At 40.3% G+C, this 24840-nt stretch overlaps 1 protein-coding gene across 1 annotated transcript in view; it reads left to right on the forward strand.

Moving 5' to 3' along the window:
* The window catches only part of LOC138656667 (bifunctional heparan sulfate N-deacetylase/N-sulfotransferase 4-like), a 1389166-nt gene that overhangs the window by 90132 nt on the left and 1274194 nt on the right, over positions 1-24840 (forward strand). The window contains exon 2 of the mRNA XM_069743763.1: positions 22765-23992. Within this exon, the coding sequence (XP_069599864.1) occupies positions 23012-23992 (981 nt within the window). The 5' untranslated portion in view covers positions 22765-23011. The remainder of the gene's footprint in view (positions 1-22764; positions 23993-24840) is intronic.

Raw genomic sequence — 24840 nt, forward strand, 5'->3', positions numbered from 1 at the left:
AGGTTCACCTTCCAACAAGGCAATGACCCTAAGCACACAGCTAAAATAACAAAGGAGTGGCTTCAGAGCAATTATGTGACCTTTCATGACTGGCCCAGCCATTGCCCTGACCTAAACCTAATTGGCCATCTCTGGAGAGACTTGAAAGTGGCTGTCCACCAACGTTCACCATCCAAACTGATGTAACTGGAGAGAATGTGCAAGGAAGAATGGCAGAGGATCCCTAAATCTAGGTATGAAAAACTTGTTGCATCATTCCCAAAAAAGGCTCATGGCTGTACTAGCTCAAAAGGGTACTTCTACTCTATACTGAGCAGAGAGTCTGAATACTTATGACTAGGGTTGAGCGACTTTTACTTTTATAGGATCGGGTCGGGTTTCACAAAACACGACTTTTACAAAAGTCGGGTCGAGTGAAATCGGCCAATCCTATAAAAAAGTCGGAGTCAGCCGAAACTCGAAACCCAATGCAGTGCATTGGGTTTCCAATGGTTCCCAGTGTCTGAAGGAGAGGAAACTCTCCTTCAGGCCCTGTGATCCATATTTAAGTGTAAAATAAAGAATTAAAATAAAAAATATCTCTATACTCACCCTCGGACGCGCCCTGGTACTAACCGGGAACCTTCCTTCCTTCGAATCAGCGCTTGCAGGACCTTGCGGTGACGTCGCGGCTTGTGATTGGTCGCGCGACCGCCCATGTGACCGCTCGCGCGACCAATCACAAGCCGCGACGTCACCTATATACCTAATAGGAATATACTCACCCTCGGACGCGCCCTGCTTCTTTCCGGCAGCCTTCCTTCCTAAGAATCAGCGCTTGCAGGACCTTGCGGTGACGTCGCGGCTTGTGATTGGTCGCGCGAGCTGTCACATGGGCGGACACGCGACCAATCACAAGCCGAGACGTCACCGCAAGGTCCTGCAAGCGCTGATTCGAAGGAAGAAAGGCTGCCGGTTAGTACCAGGGCGCATCAGAGGGTAAGTATAGTGAAATTTTTTATTTTAATTCTTTATTTTACACTTAAATATGGATTCCGATACCGATTTCCGATATTGCAAACATATCGGAACTCGGGATCGGAATTCCGATACCAGATTCAGAAGATCACCGACTTCATGGCCGACCCCACACAGGGGTCGGGTTTCATGAAACCCGACTTTGCCAAAAGTCGACGACTTCTGAAAATGGCCGACCCGTTTCGCTCAACCCTACTTATGACCATGTGATATTTCAGTTTTTCTTTTTTAATAAATTTGCAAACATTTCTACATTTCTGTGTACATTAACAAGAAAAAAAAACTATTTTTGAATTTACCAAATGGCTGCAATGAAACAAAGAGTGAAAAATTTAAAGGGGTCTGAATACTTTCTGCACCCACTGTATGTCTCTGAATTTCATGTGCTGCCATCTAGTATCTCAGTATGGCACCACATTATGGAAATATTCTCTAATAAAATATCTCTGTAATACACATTTCACTGTATGTTTCTGAATCCTGTATAAAATTAGAGGTATATGGAGAAATAATAGGACCCCATATACATCTCTGAGTGTTGTATAAGGTTACATAATCATTTTAATTTTGAATTGGGATACAGCCATAATGCAATCATGGCTGCTACATGGTACTGAAGATGAGCATCTATTCAAAAGATCCTATTTGAATAAAAGCTGATCTGCTTTACCAGGAACAGCCAGTATGATGAAGCCATGGTGTAGATCTGGCCACTGCCAAAATTGGAAGAAGTTGATTCGTGGAGGTATCGGGTGTCGGACCCTCCTTGATCTGATATTGATTACGATGACCTATGAAGATTAAAATTGTAGCCGTAGAAAATCCTTTTAAGTTTAGCTAGATCATGTTAATAGATTTCCCAGTTTGTAATGAATACCGATGGGATTTAAAGAAACGATCAGTTTTGCAGTTATTTAATAATGAAAAAAAATTGTCAGGCATTAGATTTCTAACATTAAAACATTGCAATGATTTAAGAATTTTAGCCTGTGCCCATTTTCTTAACTGAGGTTAGCCATTATGCATAGACTATGTAAAATTCAAATTAGGTCTTGTGGGAGTATGAATAATCTTTGGCAGTTGACATTAAGACTAGTTCACATAGCTATTCCCAGCTTAAATTGGTTCGAATGAAAGTATGGCTGTTAACCCTTTAACAAACGTTATGCACAGTCATATTCACTGATGGGTAGATGGATGGATGGATAGATAGATAGTCTAGGTTATATTATTGTGCTAGACTGAGCCTGTAACGTGGTGAGTTATCTAATTCAGCTAATGTATTTAAATTCATTCTAAAACTGTGTAGTGCTGTTCTCTAAGAGAACCTACTCTTTGCTTTCCATTCTGCTGTGCAGTGACATTCTGCAAAAATCCCCACTGACGGCCATAAGAAATTTTGCCTGAAGCAATGCATACACTATACAAATTTTCCAAGGAATTTGTATGCAGTTCCCTTTTTTTTAAGTTTCATAATCATTTTAGTTTTAAATTTGTTTTCCTAGTCTGTATTACTAACTTTAGCCTTGCTCTAATATACGGCTATATTTTATTTTTCTCTTCCTACTGGTATTTTACATTGCATTTTTCAATCTATAACGATTCTGACATTTGCATATTTTATATTTATTTTCCTATTTCACTTAACCTATGTTTAATAGTAAAGGTCCAGTCAAAGCAATTTTTGTACATAAATTGCAAAAGCAATAATTCAGTAGCGTTATTTGTTGCTTCTCAGCACAGTGGCATCCATATATTTCAATCCTTTTTTTTGGGCAGTGAGGTCAGTGATCTCCATTCTGACCAACAGTCCTGCATAAACTCCCCTGTAAGAGGTTACTGACTTCCTGTGAATTATAGGATTACAAAATCATCTATTAAATCCATTCTGAAATTCCTTCATCACCAAGCTCCACCCTTCACATTTTCATAGCAACATAGGATATAGTTGCTATGTTAAAAATAATAATAATATTTTTATTTTTATAGCGCCAACATATTCCGCATCACTTTACATTATAGAGGGGACTTGCACAGACAATAGGCATTGCAGCATAACAATAAACATATAGATCAAAAGAGATACCAGGAGGAATGAAGGCCCTACGCGTGAGCTTACAATCTATGAGGAAAAAGGGGAGACATGAAAAGTGGATGGAAACAATTGCTTTTGTTGTTTGGGTCAGCCATAGTATAGGAAACAGGTGTTCATGTAATGCTGTTTGAACTTGTTATCGGCCTAAGTATGTAACGGTACAGACACAGAGGGCTGTTTAATGCATAAAGCATGTGAGAACATGATATGAGGAACCTGGTTATGGAAAAATTTTTGAATGGACAACACTGAGATAGGCTAATGCATTGAGGCAGTAGGCCAGTCTGAACAAATGCGTTTTTAGGGCATTCTTAGACTGTCAGGATTGGGGATTAACATGGGTAGTGAATTCCAAAGAATTGGTGCAGCACATGAAAAGTCTTGGAGATGGGAATGGGAGATTCTGAATATTGAGGATGTTAACCTCAGGTCATTAGCAGAATGGAGGGCACGGGTAGGGTGGTAGGCTGAGAACAGGGAGGAGATGTAGGGTGGTGCTGAGCCATGGAGTGCTTTGTGGATGAGGGTAATAAGTTTGTACTGGATTCTGGAGTGGATGGGTAACCAGTGTAATGACTGGCACAGGGTAGAGGCATCGGTGTAATGGTTGGTGAGGAATATGATCCTGGCTGCAGCATTCAGGACAGATTGGAGAGGGGAGAGTTTGGTAAGGGTTAGACCGATTAGTACAAAGTTACAATAGTCCAGACGAGAATTAATGAGTGAAACAGTGAGAGCTTTTGCAGAGTCAAAAGTAAGAAAGGGTCAAATTCTATAAATGTTTTTGATGTGCAGATAACAAGAGCAAGCCAGTGATCGGATGTGGGGGGGGGGGGGGTGAATGAAAGCTCAGAATCAAGTATGACCCCAAGACAGCGGGCATGTTGCTATGGAGTAATGGTAGAACCACAAACGGTGATGGCAATGTCGGGCAAAGGTAGGTTAGTAGAGGGGACTTGTGTTGGTGCCACTCTGCCGACATACGGGGAAAATCACAGCATGCTGCACAAAAAAAGGTGATGTGAGCTTCCCCAAAGATTTACATTGGTCTGAGTGCTATGCGTTGTTTTCTCGCATAGCACTCATCCGTATTATATGCTATTGTGACTTCTAAAATTAATTATCTGACCCTGCTACTGATATTGTGAAGACTTCAGACTCTGGCATTCCTTAGGCAGATCTTGAGACATCTGCATCAAATGTGCCATCTTGTCGCTAAGAATGTGAACAGGATCCATATTTTCAAAAAAGAAACACGCATAGGCTAGATGTAATGTGACACTAAGTCACTTCTCATGGACAAATCATGAGTTGGGGTAGTCAGAAGTCAAAAGTCAAAAATTAGGAGGGTAAGTCATAAACAAAGTGAAGAGACAAAGTCAGGTAATGGTTCGAGTTCACAATACCAAGAAGATATTGTATCAGAACAAGGGTTAAATAGATGGATGGTTGGAACAACGTGCAAGATCAGGCAATGCAAGATGAACAAGCAGAAAACAAGACACAGAGAAACAAACCATATAGAGCTGAATGTACGAGGTCTGGGAGAAACAGCCCTGCTAAGTATCAGAGGAATCACCTGGGACAATGAACACTTGGAGACAACCAGCATATCTCAGTCTCAGATTGGATGGCCAACCTGTCAATCAAAACACAGACAGTTCAGCATACCCCTGCAGCAGACAAGACAATGATCTGTTAAAGTTTTGACAGCTTCAGCACACCCTGCATCAGATTTGATGGCAAAGCTATCAGTAACTGCATCTCAGAGAAACTGAGGGGAGGAATCGTGACAATAACAAGAATAAAAACATTAAAAAAACATTAATGGGATTGCTTCTTTTATTATAAAGAGAGCAAAAAAGTAAATTTAGAAACATTTAAAAGAAAAAATATGCTAAAAAACTGGGGATGATAAAATACATTAAGTGGAAACCTTACTAATTAAGCTTGGCCTATAAACTTTATTAATTAGTACTCAAGTGAAACCATGAATATTGCAATAGCTGAAAAAGACAAAATATACTCAAAAAGAGCACTAGCAAAAAAAATAGAATAAAAGCATGTAAATGAACCAACCCTAGGGCAAGTACAGTTGAAATCAGAAGTTTACATACACTACATAAAAATACACATATCCATCTTTTTCTTAATATCTAACAAGAAATCAGAATGAACTTCTCCCATTTTAGGTCAATTAGGATTACCATAATTATTAATATTTGCTGAATACCATAATAATGAGAGAGAGAGAGAGAGAGAGAGAGAGAATGTGTTCAGGCTTTTTTATTACTTACTGCGAAGTCAAAGGTTTACATACAATTCATTAGTAATTGGTACCATTGCCCTTAAATTGAATGACTTTGAATGAATGAATGAATGTTTGGGATATCCTTCCACAAGCTTCTCACAATAGTTTTTTGGAATTTGGGCCCATTCCTCCTGGCAAAACTAGTGCAACTGTTCCAGGTTAGTAGGTCGCATTGCTCACACCTGCTTTTTCAGCTTTGCCCTTAAATTTCAATAGATTGAGATCAGAGCTTTGTGATTGCCACTCCATCACAAGGATAACATTGACTTTGTTATCAATGAGCCACTTTGTAACCATTTTTGCAGTATGCTTCGAGTTATTGTCTATTTGGAAGACCTATTTCCACCCAAGCTTTAAATTCCTGGCTGATATCTTGGGATGTTACATCCGTATTGCCACATAATCTTCTTTTCTCATGAAGTCATCTATTTTGTGAAGTGCACCAGTCCCTCCTGCAACAAAACAACCCCAAAACATGATGCTGCTGCCCCCTTGTTTCACAGTTGGGATGTGTTCTTAGGCTTCCAAGCTTCTCCCTTTTTTCTCCAAACATAATGATGGTCATTAGGGTTGAGCGACTTTTCTTTTTATAGGATCGGGTCGGGTTTCACGAAACCCGACTTTTTCAAAAGTCGGGTTGAGTGAAATCGTCAGATCCTATAGAAAAGTCGGGGTCGGGGTCGGCCGAAACACGAAACCCAATGCAGTGCATTGGGTTTCTAATGGTTCCCAGGGTCTGAAGGAGAGGAAACTCTCCTTCAGGCCCTGGGATCCATATTTAAGTGTAAAATAAAGAATCAAAATAAAAAAATATTGATATACTTACCCTCGGACGTGCCCTGGTTCTGACCGGCAGCCTTCCTTCCTAAGAATCACCACCTGAAGGACCTTCGATGACGTTGCGGCTTGTGATTGGTCGCGTGAGTGGTCACATGGGCGTCACGCGACCAATCACAAGCCGCGACGTCATCTAAGGTCCTTCAGGCGCTGATTCTTAGGAAGGAAGGCTGCGGGTTAGAACCAGGGCGTGTCCGAGGGTGAGTATATACCTATTAGGAATATTCTCACCCTCTGACACGCCCTCGGACGCTTCCTTACTAAGAATTAGCGCCTGAAGGACCTTAGATGACGTCGTGGCTTGTGATTGGTCGCGTGACCGCCCATGTGACCGCTCACGCGACAAATCACAAGCCGCGACGTCATCGAAGGCCCTTCAGGCACTCATTCTTAGGAAGGAAGGCTGCCGATGAGAACCAGGGCGCGTCCGAGGGTGAGTATATCAATATTTTTTTATTTTTATTCTTTATTTTACACTTAAATATGAATTCCGATACCGATTCCCGATATCTTAAACATATCGGAACTCGGTATCGGAATTCCGATTCCAGATCAGAAGATCGCCGACCTCATGGCTGACCCCACACAGGGGTCGGGTCGGGTTTCATGAAACCCGACTTTGCCAAAAGTCGGCGACTTCTGAATCTGGCCAACCCGTTTCGCTCAACCCTAATGGTCATTATGCCCAAAAAGTTCAACTTTAGTTTCATCAGCCCACAGGACGTGTCTCCAAAAATTAAGGTCTTTGTTTCTGTGTGCATTTGCAGACAATCTGTTTTTTATATTTCTTTTTGAGTAATCTCTTCTTCTTGAGTGGCCTTTCAGCCATGTTTATACAGTACTTGTTTCACTGTGGATATTGACACAATCTTATCAGTTTCCACCATCATCTTCACAAGGGCTTTAGCTTTTTTCCTTGGGTGGATATGCACATGTCAGACCAAAGCACATTCATCTCTGGGACACAGAACCCAACTCCTTCCTGAGCGGTATGATGGCTGGACATTCCCATGTTGCTTGTACTTGCATAAAATTGTTTGAACACATGAATGAGGAACCTTCAGGTATCTTGAAATTGTACCGAAGAATGAGCCAGACTTGTGCAAGCCCTCAATTCTCTTCCTGATGTCTTGGCAGATTTCTTGAAACTTTTCCATGATGCTACACAAAGAAGCAGTGTGTTTCAGCTGTGCATTAAAAAACATCCACAGGTGTGTCTCTAATTAACTCAGATGTTCCCATAAAACTCAGAAGTTTCCAAACACTTGACATTCTCATATGGGCAGTCCATAATTGTTTAAAGGCATAGCAATCTTAGTGTATGGAAACTTTTGGCTTTGCAGTAAGTAATAAAAATGCTTTAAAACATTCTCTCATTATTCTGGCATTTAGTAAATAATAATTATGATAATCCTAATTGACCTAAAACGGGAAAGGTTTATTCTGATTTCATGTCATATTTTGAGAAAAACATGCATACGTGTCTTTCTACATAGTGCATGTAAACTTCTGGTTACAACTGTAGATAAAGCATACCCAGCAGTTATGCTTTTTAACTTTATATAGGCATCATATAAAAGATGATGTACTGGCTGCATTATTGACAATATTGTCAGTTGTTGTGCACTATTTCTGTAAATTTTATGGTTTTGTCATTTTACTTTGTGTGTCACAAGAATCTATTGCCCCCAGATTCCAGGCAATATTGGAGCCAGTTCTAGCAGGGAGGTCACATATATTTTATGTTGATCTTATATTTTAATGTATAATAGAAGGAGAGGGAGACTTGACTGCCACTTTGGCCACATTTTTTTCTGAAAATACATTTAAATAGAAAACATTCATTACATTGCTTTTCCTTTCCTCATTGGAAAGAGTAAACAAAATATAACTTTTTAAAGGTTTCAAAGTACATGCAAGTCTTGTCTTTTGGAATTGATTTAATCCAATGTAGCACTAAATATACCTTTTGTCACTGGAAACATTTAATTGAAAGCGTTGTCAAAATGACTCTGGTCAGTGAAGCGTCTAACCAATAAGCTGATATCTCTTGTGGAAGGGAATGGCATACCGGACAGAAAATGTATTGTAACATTTAATAAACATGTGGACCAAGTTTACCAACGCAAAACCTACTATGTATCATCTGCACCCTGGTCCTAGGTAATAGAAAAATTTGCGTTTTGCATTAGCTTTTTGAGACAATCCTACTAATCAAAGACCAACTTACATTCTCACAACCAATATCAAGCAGGGGAATCTGTCAGCAGGTTTTGCTATGTAATCTGAAAACAGCTTGAGGTAGGGATTAAAGAACTAACTAAGGCTACATTCAGACTAGCGTTGCGCGCCGCTGCGTCGGCGACGCAACGCACGACGCACACAAAAACGCGGCAAAACGCACGCAAAAAGGCTGCGTTTTGCGACGCGTGCGTCGTTTTTTGCCGAAAATCGGACGCAAGAAAAATGCAACTTGCTGCGTTTTCTTGGTCCGACGCTAGCGGCAAAACGCAACACACAAAAACGCATGCGTCCCCCATGTTAAACATAGGGGCGCATGACGCGTGCGTCGCCGCTGCTTCGCCCGATGCTAAGGCGACGCACACTAGCAGAACGCTAGTGTGAACGTAGCCTTAAACAATGTGTCACTTATCAAGAAGTGTGCTGTTTACTTGCAGTTAAGGCTTTATCACTTGGACATTATCGCTGCCAGGTCTGATGTGCACTGGACTTCTAGTCCAACTCCACCCCCTCCTGTAATAAGTATCTCACTGTCAATAGCCTATGTACATAGAGAGCCTGGTGTGGGCGGGGTTAGCTTTCTCAGCTCTGCTGCATTCTTCATCTAAAAACTCTAATTGTGTAACAACTGCTGCACCCAGTAAACTAAATGATATATCTTTAGATTCGGGGTCTCTTTGCCTACATCATGCTGCTTTAAGATGAAGGAGCAAAAACCTGATGACAGATTCCCATTAAATCAAGATATTGTAAGTGACACTGTATCTTTTCCTGCAAAACTGTATGTCTATCTTCTCAGTCCTATCCTAACACGTTTCCCACTTAGGAGTTATTTAAGCTATTTCCAAAAATACTGCATATGTATTGGCATACTTTACTTAGTAGTGATGTTATTATTTTCTTCAATATGTCTTCAATAGCCAGACAGAAAAAAAGCTGCTTGCAGCAATTATGTGACACTTATAATGTCACAACTAAGTTTCAAATGTAAACGTGCTATAATAGGAAACCGTGCTATCAACATAGGCATCATTTTGGAGAAAACATGTAAGGGTCCCTATTAAAGTACGAAATCGGTCACTTTTTTTATCCTGTTTTTGGGCTATAAACAGAGGAACAGAAAACAAGATCAATTGTTTAATATCTAGATTTTAGAGTTTAGTGCAACAAAAAGTGGATAGAGGGAGTTTGCTTCCAAATAAATATGTTCTATAGCTACAATAACAGCCCGCCTTGGATTAGCACCAATCATTTTCTCCATTGATTGCTTTGTATGTGTTGGTCTTGCCACTTATGTCATGAGCCAAAAAACATTCTCGTCAGCCAGATTGTTTGTGCTTGCTCTTTGGAACAAGATGGATTATTGTATGCATTATAAATCCTAAATATGCCATGATTTCTCCTTAGAGATAATAAGAAATAATCATGTGCAGAGCAATTTTACGATTCTGTACCTGTTTTACCGCATTTATGCAAAATAACCCAATTTTTCGCTCTATGAATGAAATGTTCCTGTAATAGAAATCCAGCGTATGCAAAAGATGAGCATTTTCTTTTAAATATCCGTACCTTATGTACCTTCCTTGCACTTTGTGGTATATTTTATTAAAGCGGCTCCAGCAATGGTTTTATTCTCTTGCCTTGACACTGAACTCTTGGAGAAGGTGTCGTACCTACGGCTTTTGATTCTTGTGACCTTTGTGTTCCTGACATGCAGATCCATTTGTTTTTGTAAGTTTATATGAGGATTTTCTAAACGGTTGACAAAATTACAAGAAAACACTGCCCTCTTGTGATTAAAAGGGATAAAACGGACTTTGTTGTGTAATGAAATGTAAGGTAGCATGATTGCCTTTATCTTAGTTTGCAGGTCAGGCATCAAAGATGTATAAAACAATGAGATATAAAAGATTATTGGTACATGTAATTATAATAAAAGTCTTTTATTTTAATAAATATTACAAACCAACTGAATGATGTCTAACAGATATAATAAATAGATACAACTTCATCGCATAATAGCAATAAAACCTCTAACGAGCTGCAATATATAGCAATATAAACACTGATTATGTAAAGTCCTATTTCTTATGCTTTCTCTCATCCAGTTGCTCTGGGAACAAAAGATGGAAATACAATTTCACAAACATAACTTGCAAAATCGAACAAGGTGAACTACAGAATAAATAAATGTAGTCATCTGTATTTTGGTTTTGTTGCAGTTTTTTTGATGCTGAGAATGCTTGCTCATTGTTCCTGTAGAACAGTCATCAATGTAAGTGGTTTCTCATTGGGAGGAATTAAATGAAGTGGCTCATCATTATGAGAATTGCTTGTTTGCTCTATGATACTGCAATTAATCATGGGAGTTTGTTTACGAGGAGAAAAAAAAAGACAAATGATTGCTTTTGTTTACAATATCCGAAAGCAAAATACTGCATGGAAACGTATGTGTGTTTCCGGCCAAAGCCAAGCCAAAGTAGCTAGTCATGAATAAAATAGTTCTAATCTTTCATTTAGCAGTCATACAGTGATATTATACCAATAGGAACCCTTTATGTGCTAAAGATAACACAGATAAAATATAGCTTTTAATTAATATACCAATTAAAACCATGCCACAAATACAACCAGATAAACACATAAAACACACAACCGTGCACTCTAGGATAACCCTGCCAAACAATACCTCTTAGTACTGCCTACCTATCAGTGGAGGTTGGCACCCTAAACACAGATACGAGATTGGCGCCCCCACTCACCGTCCGCTGTCCCTATGTCTCCTAGTATGGATCCTAATATAGGTGTCACATACAGACCAGCACTTACACTAGACAGGAAAAAGATAGGTAGACTAACTGGCTGATTGTATATATATATATATTTTTGAATAATCATATATATAAACTAGGTTTGTGACAGGGTGAGATACACGGACTAAAGACCAACAATGTGCATAACAAAAAAGTGCTCATGTATTAAAAATAGGCCTCACTACTTCTGTACCCTACTGCTGTGCAGCCTGCCTAGCTATGGAGGTTGGCACCCTACTGGTCAGCGGAATGGCGCCCCCACTCAGCGACGACTGGCCCTGGGAAGCCCTAATATTAAATCCCAGCCTGATAATGATCAGACACAGATGTGTAAATACACAAAAATGGCAAGACGCAAAAACATATATAGCTGCAGGGAGAAAAAAAAACACCCTTATCTTCAGCCGAAGATAGCCTAGTGCTTAGATATATGCATGGTAAACAGAGGGTGAGACCGATACTTATCAGTGTTGATATTTCATACGCCTTTTTTTTTTTTTTTGGCAAAATGGGTCAGAAGAGAGATTTGACGGGCTCTGAAAAGTCCAAAATTGTGAGATGTCTTGCAGAGGGATGAAGCAGTGTTGAAATTGCCAAACTTTTGAAGTGTGATCACCGAACAATCAAGCATTTTGTGGCAAATAGCCAACAGGGTCGCAAGAAGCGTGTTGAGCAAAAAACGTGCAAAATAACTGCCCATGAATTGAGGAAAATCAAGCGTGAAGCTGCAAAGATGCCATTTGCCACCAGTTGTGCCATATTTCAGAGCTGAAACGTTATTGGAGTAACAAAAAAGCACAAGGTGTGTGATACTCAGGGACATGGCCAAGGTAAGGAAGGCTGAAAAACGACGACCTTTGAACAAGAAACAGAAGATAAAATGTCAAGACTGGGCCAAGAAATATCTTAAGACTGACTTTTCAAAGGTTTTATGGACTGATAAAATGAGAGTGAATCTTGATGGGCCAGAAGCTGGATCAGTAAAGGGCAGAGAGCTCCACCTAGACTCAGACGCCAGCAAAATGGAGGTGGTGTACTGGTATAGGCTGGTATCATCAAAGATGAACTTGTGGGACCTTTTCGGGTTGAGGATGGAGTGAAGCTCAACTCCCAGACCTACTGCCTGCCAGTTTCTGGAAGACAACTTCTTCAAGCAGTGGTACAGGAAGAAGTCAGTATCGTTCAATAAAAACATGATTTTCATGCAGGACAATGCTCCATCAGATGCCTCCAACTACTCCACAGTGTGGCTGGCCAGTAAAGGTCTCACAGAAGAAAAAATAATGACATGGCCCCCTTGTTCACCTGATTTTAACCCCATAGAGAACCTGTGGTCCCTCATAAAATGTGAGATCTACAGGGAGGGAAAACAGTACACCTCTCGGAACAGTGTCTGGGAGGCTGTGGTGGCTGCTGCACGCAATGTTGATTGTGAAAAAGATCAAGCAACTGACAGAATCTATGGATGGAAGGCTGATAGTGTCATCATAAAGAAAGGTGGCTATATTGGTCACTAATTTTTTGAGGTTTTGTTTTTGCATGTTAGAAATTTTCATTTCTAAATTTTGAGCAGTTATATTGGTTTACCTCGTGAAAATAAACAAGTGAGATGGGAATATATTTGTTTTTTATTAAGTTGCCTAATAATTCTGCACAGTAATAGTTACCTGCACAAACAGATATCCTCCTAAGATAGCCAAATTAAAAAAAAACTACTCCAACTCCAAAAATTTTAAGCTTTGATATTTACGAGTCTTTTGGGTTGATTGAGAACATAGTTGTTGATCAATAATAAAAATAATCCTCTAAAGTACAACTTGCCTAATAATTCTGCACGCAGTGTAATGGCTGAGCCTTTCCTGTCACATGCCAATGCCTGAGAATTTCCCGCAAGTCACACGCATATTCTGTGTGCTGTGCTATTTTTTCTCACACCCATAGACTTGCATTGGCGTTTCTCAGCTGAGATACGTGGACAATCACAGATATTTTTATTCTTTTTTTTTAACATGAATATGGTTCCCGGGACCTGGGAACAATACAGGACCGCTCCCTGCACACACCGTACCCGACGTATAAGACGATCCCCGACTTTTGAGATGATTTTCAGGGGTTAAAAAGTCATCTTATACGCCGGAAAATACGGTAACTAACACAGAAAAGGAGAAATTCAATTTGTTTTCTTGTCTGCCTGTGAAAAGGAAGCTGAAGCTGAGCAAAATCTGCAGATGTGTCCATTGTAATCACACACAACTCTGTAGTGAGATCAGGAGAGCAGAGAGATTACATTACACATCGCACTCGTAACTCCCCCTTCATGTAAAATAAGTTCTGGAGGCAGAGTTATCTTCCAGGCAGTTTCTTTCCCTGATAGCAAATATGTAAAAGTAGCTCAGTGGTAGAACAACAGCCTATGAACGTGGAGACATAGTTTCTTTCCCTGAGCCTGAAAGAGGTCACTTAAGTGAAGATGATTTATCAGCAACAAGGCATCTGATATGAGGCATAAATCTATAGAAAGTGAGGAATAGAACTAAGCAATAGCACGTGTGACAATGATTTGGGTATACTAATAAATCACAGTCTGCCCATGAGTCAACTGTGCAAAAAAGGCAAACATAGTTCTAGGATGTATTAAGAGAAGCATGGAGTCTAGGTCATGTGAAGTAATTATCCCCCTTTATTCCTCCTTGGTCAGGCCTCATCTGGAATACTGAGTCTAGTTCTGAGCACCACATTTTATAAAAGGACATTGAAAAACTGGAGTAAGTTCAGAGAAGTACTACCTGGATAGTGAGCGGACTGCAAAACATGTCATACCTATAAGGAATGGTTAAAGGATCTGTGAATGTTTAGCTTGCAAAAAAAGAAGGCTAAGAGAAGACTTAGTAGTTGTCTACAAATATCTGAAGAGATGTCACAGTGTAGAGGGATCTCATTATTCTCATTTGCCCATGGAAACATGAGAAGCAATGGAATTAAACTGAAAGAAAAAAGATAATGATTAGATATTAGACAAACCTTTTTGACAGTGAGGGTGATCAATAAGTGGAACAGGTTGCCATGAGAGGTGGTGAGTTCTCTTTCAATGGAAGTCTCCAAACAGAGTCTGGACAGACAGTCTGAGATGGTTTAGTGAATCCTCTATTGAGCAACGCGGTTATAAATGTTGACCCTTGAGGTCCATTCCAACATTCTATGACTCTCCTCAGCAGACTATTACCTGTATGTTAATATTAATAATTTAGATAATAATAATAATAATTTTATTTATATAGCGCCAACATATTCCGCAGCGCTTTACGAATTATAGAGGGGACTTGTACAGACAATAGACATTACAGCATAACAGAAATCACAGTTCAAAACAGATACCAGGAGGAATGAGGGCCCTGCTCGCAAGCTTGCAAACTATGAGGAAAAGGGGAGACACGAGAGGTGGATGGTAACAATTGCTTTAGTTATTCGGACCGGCCATAGTGTAAGGCTCAGGTGTTCATGTAAAGCTGCATGAACCAGTTAACTGCCTAAGTATGTAGCAGTATAGACACAGAGGGCTATTAACTGCATAAAGTGTATGAGAACATGATGCGAGGAACCCAATTATTATTTTTTTTTGAATGGGCCACACAGGGATAGTTAGGTTAATGCGTTGAGGTGGTAGGCCAATCTGAACAAATGAGTTTTTAGGGCACGCTTAAAACTGTGGGGATTGGGGATTAATCATATCAACCTAGGTAGTGCATTCCAAAGAATCGGCGCAGCACGTGTAAAGTCTAGGAGACGGGAGTGGGAGGTTCTGATTATTGAGGATGCTAACCTGAGGTCATTAGCGGAGCGGAGGGCATGGGTAGGGTGGTAGACTGAGACCAGAGAGGATATGTAGGGTGGTGCTGAGCCATGGAGTGCTTTGTGGATGAGGGTAGTAGTTTTGTACTGGATTCTTGAGTGGATGGGTAACCAGTGTAATGACTGGCACAAGGTAGAGGCATCGGTGTAACCGTTGGTGAGGAATATGATCCTGGCTGCAGCATTCAGGACAGATTGGAGCGGGGAGAGTTTGGTAAGAGGGAGGCCGATTAGTAGAGAGTTTCTATAGTCCAGACGAGAATGAATAAGTGAAACAGTAAGAGTTTTTGCAGAGTCGAAAGTAAGAAAAGGGCGAATTCTAGAAATGTTTTTGAGATGCAGATAAGAAGAGCGAGCCAGTGATCAGATGTGGGGGGTGAATGAAAGCTCGGAATCAAGTATGACCCAAAGGCAGCGGGCATGTTGCATAGGAGTAATGGTGGAACCGCACACAGAGATAGCAATGTTGGGCAAAGGTAGGTTAATAGAGAGAGAAAACACGTGGAGTTCAGTTTTTGACAGGTTCAGTTCCAGATAGAGGGAGGACATGATATTAGAGACTGAAATATGTAATCACACCAGCGCTACAACGCTAAAATATGTACCTCAGCAGCTGGACTCAAAGCCGGGAAGACGCCACACCGGATATAAATAAAATACAGGAAAAAGGTATGAGACCGCGCATAAAGGAAAAAAACTGCGAAGAAAGGGGAATGGCTAGCCCTTACTGTAAAGAGTCCCACAACGGAACTATACACACACCTGAATCAATAATAGCCACAAGGAAAGGACTAGTATGATTGCGCAAACACATAAAAATAAAACAATGTCAGACTAAGCAAACTTCCGCAATGGCCCCGACCCCATATACAACAATACCTGCAACTTGAGCAATGAAGCTGGGCGATGGATCGAAGGGAGACACCGCTATGTCCAGTGAAGAGTTGAGCCTGACGCCCCAGGAGAATTGGTCATACAATAGGTGCAGGGATGCAATGGGGGTCTGCAGGTGTCTGGAGCGGAGCTGCACGCGGTAGTGGCGGGAAGGCTACGTAGAGCCAGGGAGAGCCCCGGTCGGTGGCGTCCCTGGATACGAGCGCAGGAAAGATGGCCGACGGAGGACTAAGCGTGTGACGTCACAGCTGAAGAGCTACGGAGCGGCGCAGAGAACAGGTAGAAACCGTCCGGGGCTCTCCCTGGCTCTACGTAGCCTTCCCGCCACTACCGCGTGCAGCTCCGCTCCAGACACCTGCAGACCCCCATTGCATCCCTGCACCTATTGTATGACCAATTCTCCTGGGGCGTCAGGCTCAACTCTTCACTGGACATAGCGGTGTCTCCCTTCGATCCATCGCCCAGCTTCATTGCTCGAGTTGCAGGTATTGTTGTATATGGGGTCGGGGCCGTTGCGGAAGTTTGCTTAGTCTGACATTGTTTTATTTTTATGTGTTTGCGCAATCATACTAGTCCTTTCCTTGTGGCTATTATTGATTCAGGTGTGTGTATAGTTCCGTTGTGGGACTCTTTACAGTAGGGGCTAGCCATTCCCCTTTCTTCGCAGTTTTTTTCCTTTATGCGCGGTCTCATACCTTTTTCCATGATATTAGAGACAGTGGTAAGACAATCACTGGTGTTTACTAAAAAGGTTGGCATGATAACAGGAGAAGAAGTGTATAATTGAGTGTCGTCAGCATAGAGATGGTACTGTGTGTGTGTGTATGTATCGCCCACACCTACTCCACATAGCCTCGCCCACTACACAACCAATCACTAAGCATCTTTCATTTCACCAGAACTGTTTGAAAGATGAAAGCTGAGCTGTGATTGGTTGCTACGAGCAACAGTTTTCCTTGTAGACAGTTGAGGTAACTGAGGCCTATTATTCTTATTATTTCTATGGTTTTAGCATCCTTCTGCAAAGCTCGAAATACCACAAATTATTACCATGCTGACACAGACCACCCTCTGCAACAGACTGCAGGGGGAGCCCAGAATCAGGAACTTCTCTTTGTCTGGCATGAAGCATCTCATTAACTTAAAAATTCAAGCACAGATTAAAAAAAGAAGCGCAAGGCGAATTTCTCCAACCTAGGTATCATTTTAATTGGTGTAACGGCACCAACCTGACAATGTTGGCTCTGACGGGATGATGTAGGATATTAGGGGTACTAGTCCGGTGGCTCTGGCTGATGGGATGATGTGGGACATTAGTGGCAGTAGTCCGGTGGCTGTGGCTGATGGGATGATGTGGGATATTAGTGTTAGTAGTCCGGTGGCTATGATGGGATGATGTGGGATATTAGGGATAATAGTCCGATGGCTCTGGCTGAAGGGATGATGTGGGATATTAGGGATAATAGTCCGGTGGCTCTGGCTGAAGGGATGATGTGGGATATTAGGGGTAGCAGTCTGGTGGCTCTGATGGAATGATGTGGGATATTAGCGATAGTAGTCTGGTGGCTCTTGCTGATGAGATGATGTGGGATATTATGGGTAGTAGTCCGGTGGCTATGACGGGATGATGCCGGATATTAGGGATAGCAGTCCAGTGGCTCTGGCTGACGGCATGATGTGGGATATTAGGGGTAGTATTCCGGTGGCTCTTGTTAATGGGATGATGTGGGATATTATGGGTAGTAGTCCTGTGGCTATGACGGGATGATGTGGGATATTAGGGATAGCTGTCCGGTGACTCTGGCTGATGGCATGATGTGGGATATTAGGGGTAGCATTCCAGTTGCTCTTGTTGATGGGATGATGTGGGATATTAGTGGTAGTAGTCCGGTTACTCTGGCTGATGGGATGATGTGGGATATTAGGGGTAGTAGTCTGGTGGCTCTGGCTGACGAGTCATGTGGCATATTAGATTGAGTGTGGCTATGCGGCGTGGGCAGGGCTATACACTCTGCTTTATATATATAGATATAATCATTATAATTTCTTAAAACTAACCACAGTTAGTTACTATGCCCGGGTGACGCCAGGCTCTTCAGCTAGTATATACATAAAGATGACTTTCATTGAACACAATGGATCATACTGTGGTATGTATAATGGCAGTAAGTTGACACAATCTGGTGTTATTAGTTAAGCATTGTGAGGTCTAATGTGTTAAAGGAAAGCAATGATCATTTGCAATTTAGTGTCCCACATGTCATTATAATTTTCAATTATAGTTTCTACACTCTGTTTCACTGTAGTTATTATTATTATTATTTATTGTTATAGCGCCATTTATTCCATGGCACTTTACATGTGAGGAGGGGTATACATAATAAAAACAAAGTACAATAATCTTAAACAATACAAGTCATAACTGGTACAGGAGGAGAGAGGACCCTGCCCGCGAAGGCTCACAATCTACAAGGGATGGGTGAGAATACAGTAGGTGAGGATAGAGCTGGTCATGCTGCGGTTTGGTCGATCGGTGGTTACTGCAGGTTGTAGGCTTGTCGGAAGAGGTGTGTCTTCAGGTTCTTTTTGAAGGTTTCGATGGTAGGCGAGAGTCTGATGTGTTGTGGTAGAGGGTTCCAGAGTAGGGGTGATACACGAGAGAAATCTTGTATGCGATTGTGGGAAGAGGAGATAAGAGGGGAGTAGAGAAGGAGATCTTGTGAAGATCGGAGGTTGCGTGTAGGTAAGTACCGGGAAATGAGGTCACAGATGTATGGAGGAGACAGGTTGTGGATGGCTTTGTACGTCATGGTTAGGGTTTTGTAGTGGAGTCTCTGGGCAATGGGGAGCCAGTGAAGGGATTGACAGAGGGGAGAGGCGGGGGGACAGGTGGATTAGTCAGACAGCAGAGTTTAGAATAGATTGGAGGGGTGCGAGAGTGTTGGAAGGGAGGCCACAGAGCAGGAGGTTGCAGTAGTCAAGGCGAGAGATGATGAGGGCATGGACTAGAGTTTTTGCAGATTCATGGTTGAGGAATGAACGGATTCATGAAATATTTTTGAGTTGAAGTCGGCAGGAAGTGGAAAGGGCATGGATATGTGGTTTGAAGGAGAGATCAGCATCAAGGATTACCCCGAGGCAGCGAGTTGTGCCTATGCCAAAAATAAGATGAACTAAATCACAATAATAATATCTCTTCCATGATGAATACTCCTAGAATGAAATATAAAGCAAAAAAGTAAAAAATTCAAGCACATATACTACCCAGCAATACAGTCCCAGATGTATTATGCACATTTACCTATTTTGCGTATAACAGGTTGGTCAGAAGATATAAGTTAGGTGGATACTAGATATTAAACATCAAACTGCAAGTGTGAGTCTGTGAAATTGATGCGCATCCATCATTTTATCTCTCAATCCCCCATAATATGAATTAATATCTTCACTAAGAAAAAAATAACTTAGACTGGTACCTTAAAATTTGTGGACCAAAGGCAGTGGGCAACAGATGCAAGTTATTGGAGAAGTCGGACATATACACTATTTGGATGGATCTTGCTGTACAGTACCTGAGGTGCGACGATTCCACCATCTTTAGGTGCAACACATCCATGGTCGGTTTATTCTGCTTTCTTCCAAGTAGCATAAAGGGAATTTGTGAATTGAACAAATAGGTCTGCAAAAAGAATAATGAACTCAGCTGAATAATATACAGGATTATTGGAAAAGGTTCAATACAGCTTGTATTTTATTAATTGACATCCCCACTGCTTACCTACTTGAATTCAGTGATTGACAGCTATTTTTATATGCGCAGTCATACATGGATGAATGTAAGCCTCTGAATAAGACCTCTCACTGGACTCATATACAAACAGATTTCAATTAATAAAATACAAATTTTACTGAAACTTTTCCCAAAGAAATGTACATTAATCTGATCAGCTCTTCCTGCACTGCAATATTCTGGATGCCGATTAGATCTAGATGCCATTTTCAACATAACAGGTTCCATTTTTAAAAAAAAAAAACCCTTCTATTACTTCATTAAGCATAAACAATACAAGATTGTCACATCTTATGTCATCCAATTCTATGGCATTTTGCAATCTGGCACTGAAAGAATAGATGTTTAAAGCACTAATCCTGAAGGAAGCCACAGATGTAATGGCTACCTTTAATAATGAAGGCATCAACGATAATCATTCATTATATTAATGTGGTCTATGACTGTGCAAATAAACATTAGTGTCAGATATGTCTATGACACTTTTCCATAGAAAATTATTCTAATTACTGGAAAACTATTCACATGTTCAGCCTTGTACCAATGTCAAAGTTCATCATCTTCTAGTATTTATTTTCCCATAAAAGCAGCTATTCAGTACAATATTCTTCACTGTCAGTAAAATAGTAGAAAAATATATATTCAGCACAAAATGAAACATTACGCTCAAAAAACTAAAAATACACATTAATTTCATTAATGTGCATGTTCATTTATCAATGGTCCAGCTTTCATTATTTTGCAGCAACTTGCAATTAGCTTTTCAAAGAAATCTAAAAGTCTATTTACAATATCGCTTGTTGCTTCTAAACATATTAATTGTTCATTCTAAGTCACTGAAGGCATTTTATCTATCCAAGACCAGATGAACCAACTACCAACTTAACAGCTGCAGTATTAATTGGCTATAGAGCAGCACACTAAAACTGTATGTATACCATACTCCTTAATTGTGGTTTCACGAGAATTCGAACATTTTGATTTTCAATTTGCGGTTCACAAAAAAATTGCCAGTCACCATTTCCCACACTGCTGATGCATCGGTGAGCAGGCTAAGGGGCTAAGGTCATTTTGCTAGGCCATATAGGCTTCCCCACAATGCTCTAGAGCTATGACATTTTACAGATTTCCATTCACTGAACAGTGATTGTCAGTACCTGGGCAATCAGATATCAGTGGATACCAGTGAAGTGCAGTTTTCCAGAGTCAATAAATCTCTATTTTCTGTAGTTTGATGTATAATAAAAAATTATATTGTGGTAGTGTGCAAGCTCTTATGGTCTCTCTTTTCTGTAAAATATAAGCTCTCACCATCAGTGGAGTCCTTTCTCTCCATTGTGCCTGTAAAATGTAAGCTCTTATGGTCAGCAGAATCTTCTCTCTCTCGCCTGTAAAATGTAAGCTCTTTAAGTCATTGGTGTCCTCTCCTCTAGAAATATCTTATGGTCAGTCGGGGTCCTATTTCTCTTCTGTAGATCATAAGCTCTCATTGTCAGCAGGGTTATAGCTCTCTCTCTCCCCTCTCCAAGATTATCTTTAAAGCACTTGCAAGTTTTCCAATTTTGAGATTTGCACAAATTTAGATGTGCAAATAAAATTTTGAGGTAAAATTTGGTGAAGACGGCAATTTTGAATTTCAAAAGATCCGTTCATCTCTAATTTCCACCTTTCTCTGGCTCCTTTAAACCTTTATATGGCTCTTCAATCAAAGTACTAGGGGTACACCAAGAGCCAGATTTTCTTCTTCTTCTTCTCCTTCATAATAATAATAATGTTTACGTCTATAGCACCAGTATATTCTGCGGCACTTTACAATTCAGAGAAGACATGTACAGACTAAAACATAACAGAGTAAACACATAATTCAACAGATACTAAGATACTAAGCCCTGCTTGCAAACTTATAATCTAAGAGGAAATAGGGGAATCATAAAAGGTAAATGGTTAAAATTGATTGTATTGTATGGTCCAGCCATCAATATAATAGAGTGTTCACATAACGCTGCATAAACTGGTGACCAGCCAGTATGAACTGGTGACCAGCCAGTATATGTACAGTACAGATACAGAGTACTAATAAGTGCATGGAAGATGTGTAAATGAATGACTCAAGGGACAAGATTAGGTAGGAAATTTTGGAAGAGAAAATCAGGAATGGTTAGGGTTTCACATCATGGCTCCATGATTTAGTTGTAGGGTACTTCAAGGTACAGTGGTGCATCAGCATTGTATCTCTATATTCAATGTCCTTGAACTTTACCACTAACCTATCCCCAAAGAACAAAAAATACTGTATTTTCTGGCGTATAAGACTACTTTTTAACCCTTGAAAATCTTCTCAAAAGTCGGGTGTCGTCTTATACGCCAGGTGTCGTCCTATAGGGCAGATGGGGAGTAATCTGCGGTCGCCACATATTGTGGGGAGAGCGGTCCCAATGACGAGGTGAGGGGGCACCTCACCGGGAAGGTGTAAGTGAAGCAGAGGCAGAGAAGGAGATAATAGGATACAAGGGTGAGCCAGATGAGTGAAAGAGGAGTGTTTTTCTAGGCACAGCACCGCTCTCTCTCTTTTTTGCATAACCCATGGCATCCCAGACGCTGACAGTTTGCTTCACTTACACCTTCCTGGTGAGGCGCTCCCTCACCTCTTCATCGGGACCACTCCCCCCACTATATACGTCGACCGCAGATTGCTCCGCACCCACCCTATAAGACAACACTCGGCATATAAGACAACCCCCGACTTTTGAGAAGATTTTATATTTTAACTGGAAAAGTTGGGGGTCGTCTTATACGCCCAGTCGTCTTATACGCCGGAAAATACGGTACATGTTTTTATACATACTACAACTGTTATATGTTTATCCCATTTGTAATGATCAGTGTATGAGTGTAAATTGTTATTCTTTTTTTTTAGGTGATGAAAAATATAAATGTGGATGATCAAAGAATTCCAGATGCATGGCATTTTGATTCTACCGTCTACTGCTTATGCTAACCTGATTTAATGTGACTGAAAGCCTTGACTATACATGCAGTGCAATGGTCACATAAACCTTTGTAGAGGAGTGGAAACTCACTTCATTATCCTGATCACATCATCACTTTAGTATGAAATAAAGAGACATTGGAAATTTGCAAAAACTCAATATACAAAGCAAAACATGAATCATATCGTAAAGCTGAGAAGGAGCTTCCGAACACTTGTAATTCTCTTAGCCACCTTTTGCCTTGTAAGTATAGTAATTTCTGCTTACTATTTGTATTCTGGTCACAAGCAGGCAATAGTACTTATTGAAACATCAACTCAATCTGGTTGTGAAAACATGAACATGTTGCCATATCGAACTATAGACATAAAATTAACAAGGCCTGTCGATATTTCCAAGACAGATCTCACAATATTACTTTTCGTAGAAAGTCAGTACTCACAGCTTGGACAGGATATCGTAGCAATATTGGAATCTAGTAGATTTCAGTATGACATTGTAATTGCACCTGGAAAAGGAGACATCCCTCCCCTTACAAAGGGTGGCAGAGGCAAATATGCAATTATAATTTATGAAAATGTTTTGAAGTATGTAGCAATGGATGCATGGAATCGGGAACTGTTAGAAAAGTACTGTGTTGAGTTTAGTGTGAGCATCATTGCTTTCCATAAAGCTACAGAGAACAGCTTTCCAAGTTCCAAACTGAAAGGCTTTCCTTTACTTCTATACAACAATGTAGCTCTAAAGGACTGTTTTGTAAACTCAAACTCCCCACTGCTGCACATAACAAGAGCTTCAACCATTGAAAAAGGTAATTTGCCAGGAGAAGACTGGACTGTTTTCCAATACAACCATTCGACTTATCAACCAGTGATTTTATCTGAGCTTCAAGCACCAGAGCAGCATGAATACTATTTATCCAGATCTTCCCATCATGCCACAGTCATCCAGGATTTAGGACTTCATGATGGAATTCAACGAGTCTTGTTTGGCAACAACTTGAATTTTTGGTTGCACAAATTAATTTTTATAGATGCTATATCTTTTCTGTCTGGGAAGAAGCTTAGTTTATCTTTGGACAGATATATTCTTGTTGACATTGATGATATATTTGTTGGAAAAGAAGGAACTAGGATGAATGTAAACGATGTTAAGGTAAGGTAAATTAATTTGAAGAAATATGTATATAATGATGAAAAATGTCCTAATTTTGATCACCATCTGGTACATAAATCTTTGAGTGACAAAATGCTAGTTGAAATTTGTTTTGTACAAATAATTTTAAACTATTTGTCAGAATTTAAGGTAATTAAAGCAATATATTTATATTCTGTTCAATACTTTTACATTGCAAAATTATGTATAATTCTTCTTATTATTATTATCTAGCAATGGTCAAGTTTTTTTGGTAAAAAAATTACTTAGTAGTTTTGTTACGGAACAATAACTAGGAAACCAATGATGCAAACACAACTAAATTCTTATGCCATTATTAATTTGTTTTACAATCATAGATCTTCATCAGACAGATTTCAGATACTGCAAAAGGAACATGAGAAGTAGCACTATGAGTGCTGGGGTGGCAGTGCAGTCTGTCACTGAGTAAACATGCTGCTGCTGTGAAGTGTGGCACATTTCATAGCGACATATGTCACTGTCAGACCTGCACTCACATTGCTAGCTCTCATGTTCTGTTTACAATACATGCAATCTGTTTTATGAATGTCTGGGATTGTGGTCTGAAATCTCACAAATATCTTTTTAGATTGCATAAAAATAGTTGCATCTACTTCATTGGAGTGCTGAATTATTCATCTCTGAATTGTATGCGGTGTAGAGTCCAATTCAAGCACATGCTAAAAAGACCAGAAGTGTCATATTCTTACAAATCTATAGTTTTGCTCGTCTTTGCTTTATCCATCAGAGGAATGAATTGAAACTGTGACACTTATTTGACTTTTTCCCTTTGTACTGAAATTTCTGATACACCATTTCTCACCATG

The sequence above is a fragment of the Ranitomeya imitator genome, chromosome 1, assembly GCF_032444005.1.
Source record: "Ranitomeya imitator isolate aRanImi1 chromosome 1, aRanImi1.pri, whole genome shotgun sequence".
NCBI lineage: Eukaryota > Metazoa > Chordata > Amphibia > Anura > Dendrobatidae > Ranitomeya > Ranitomeya imitator.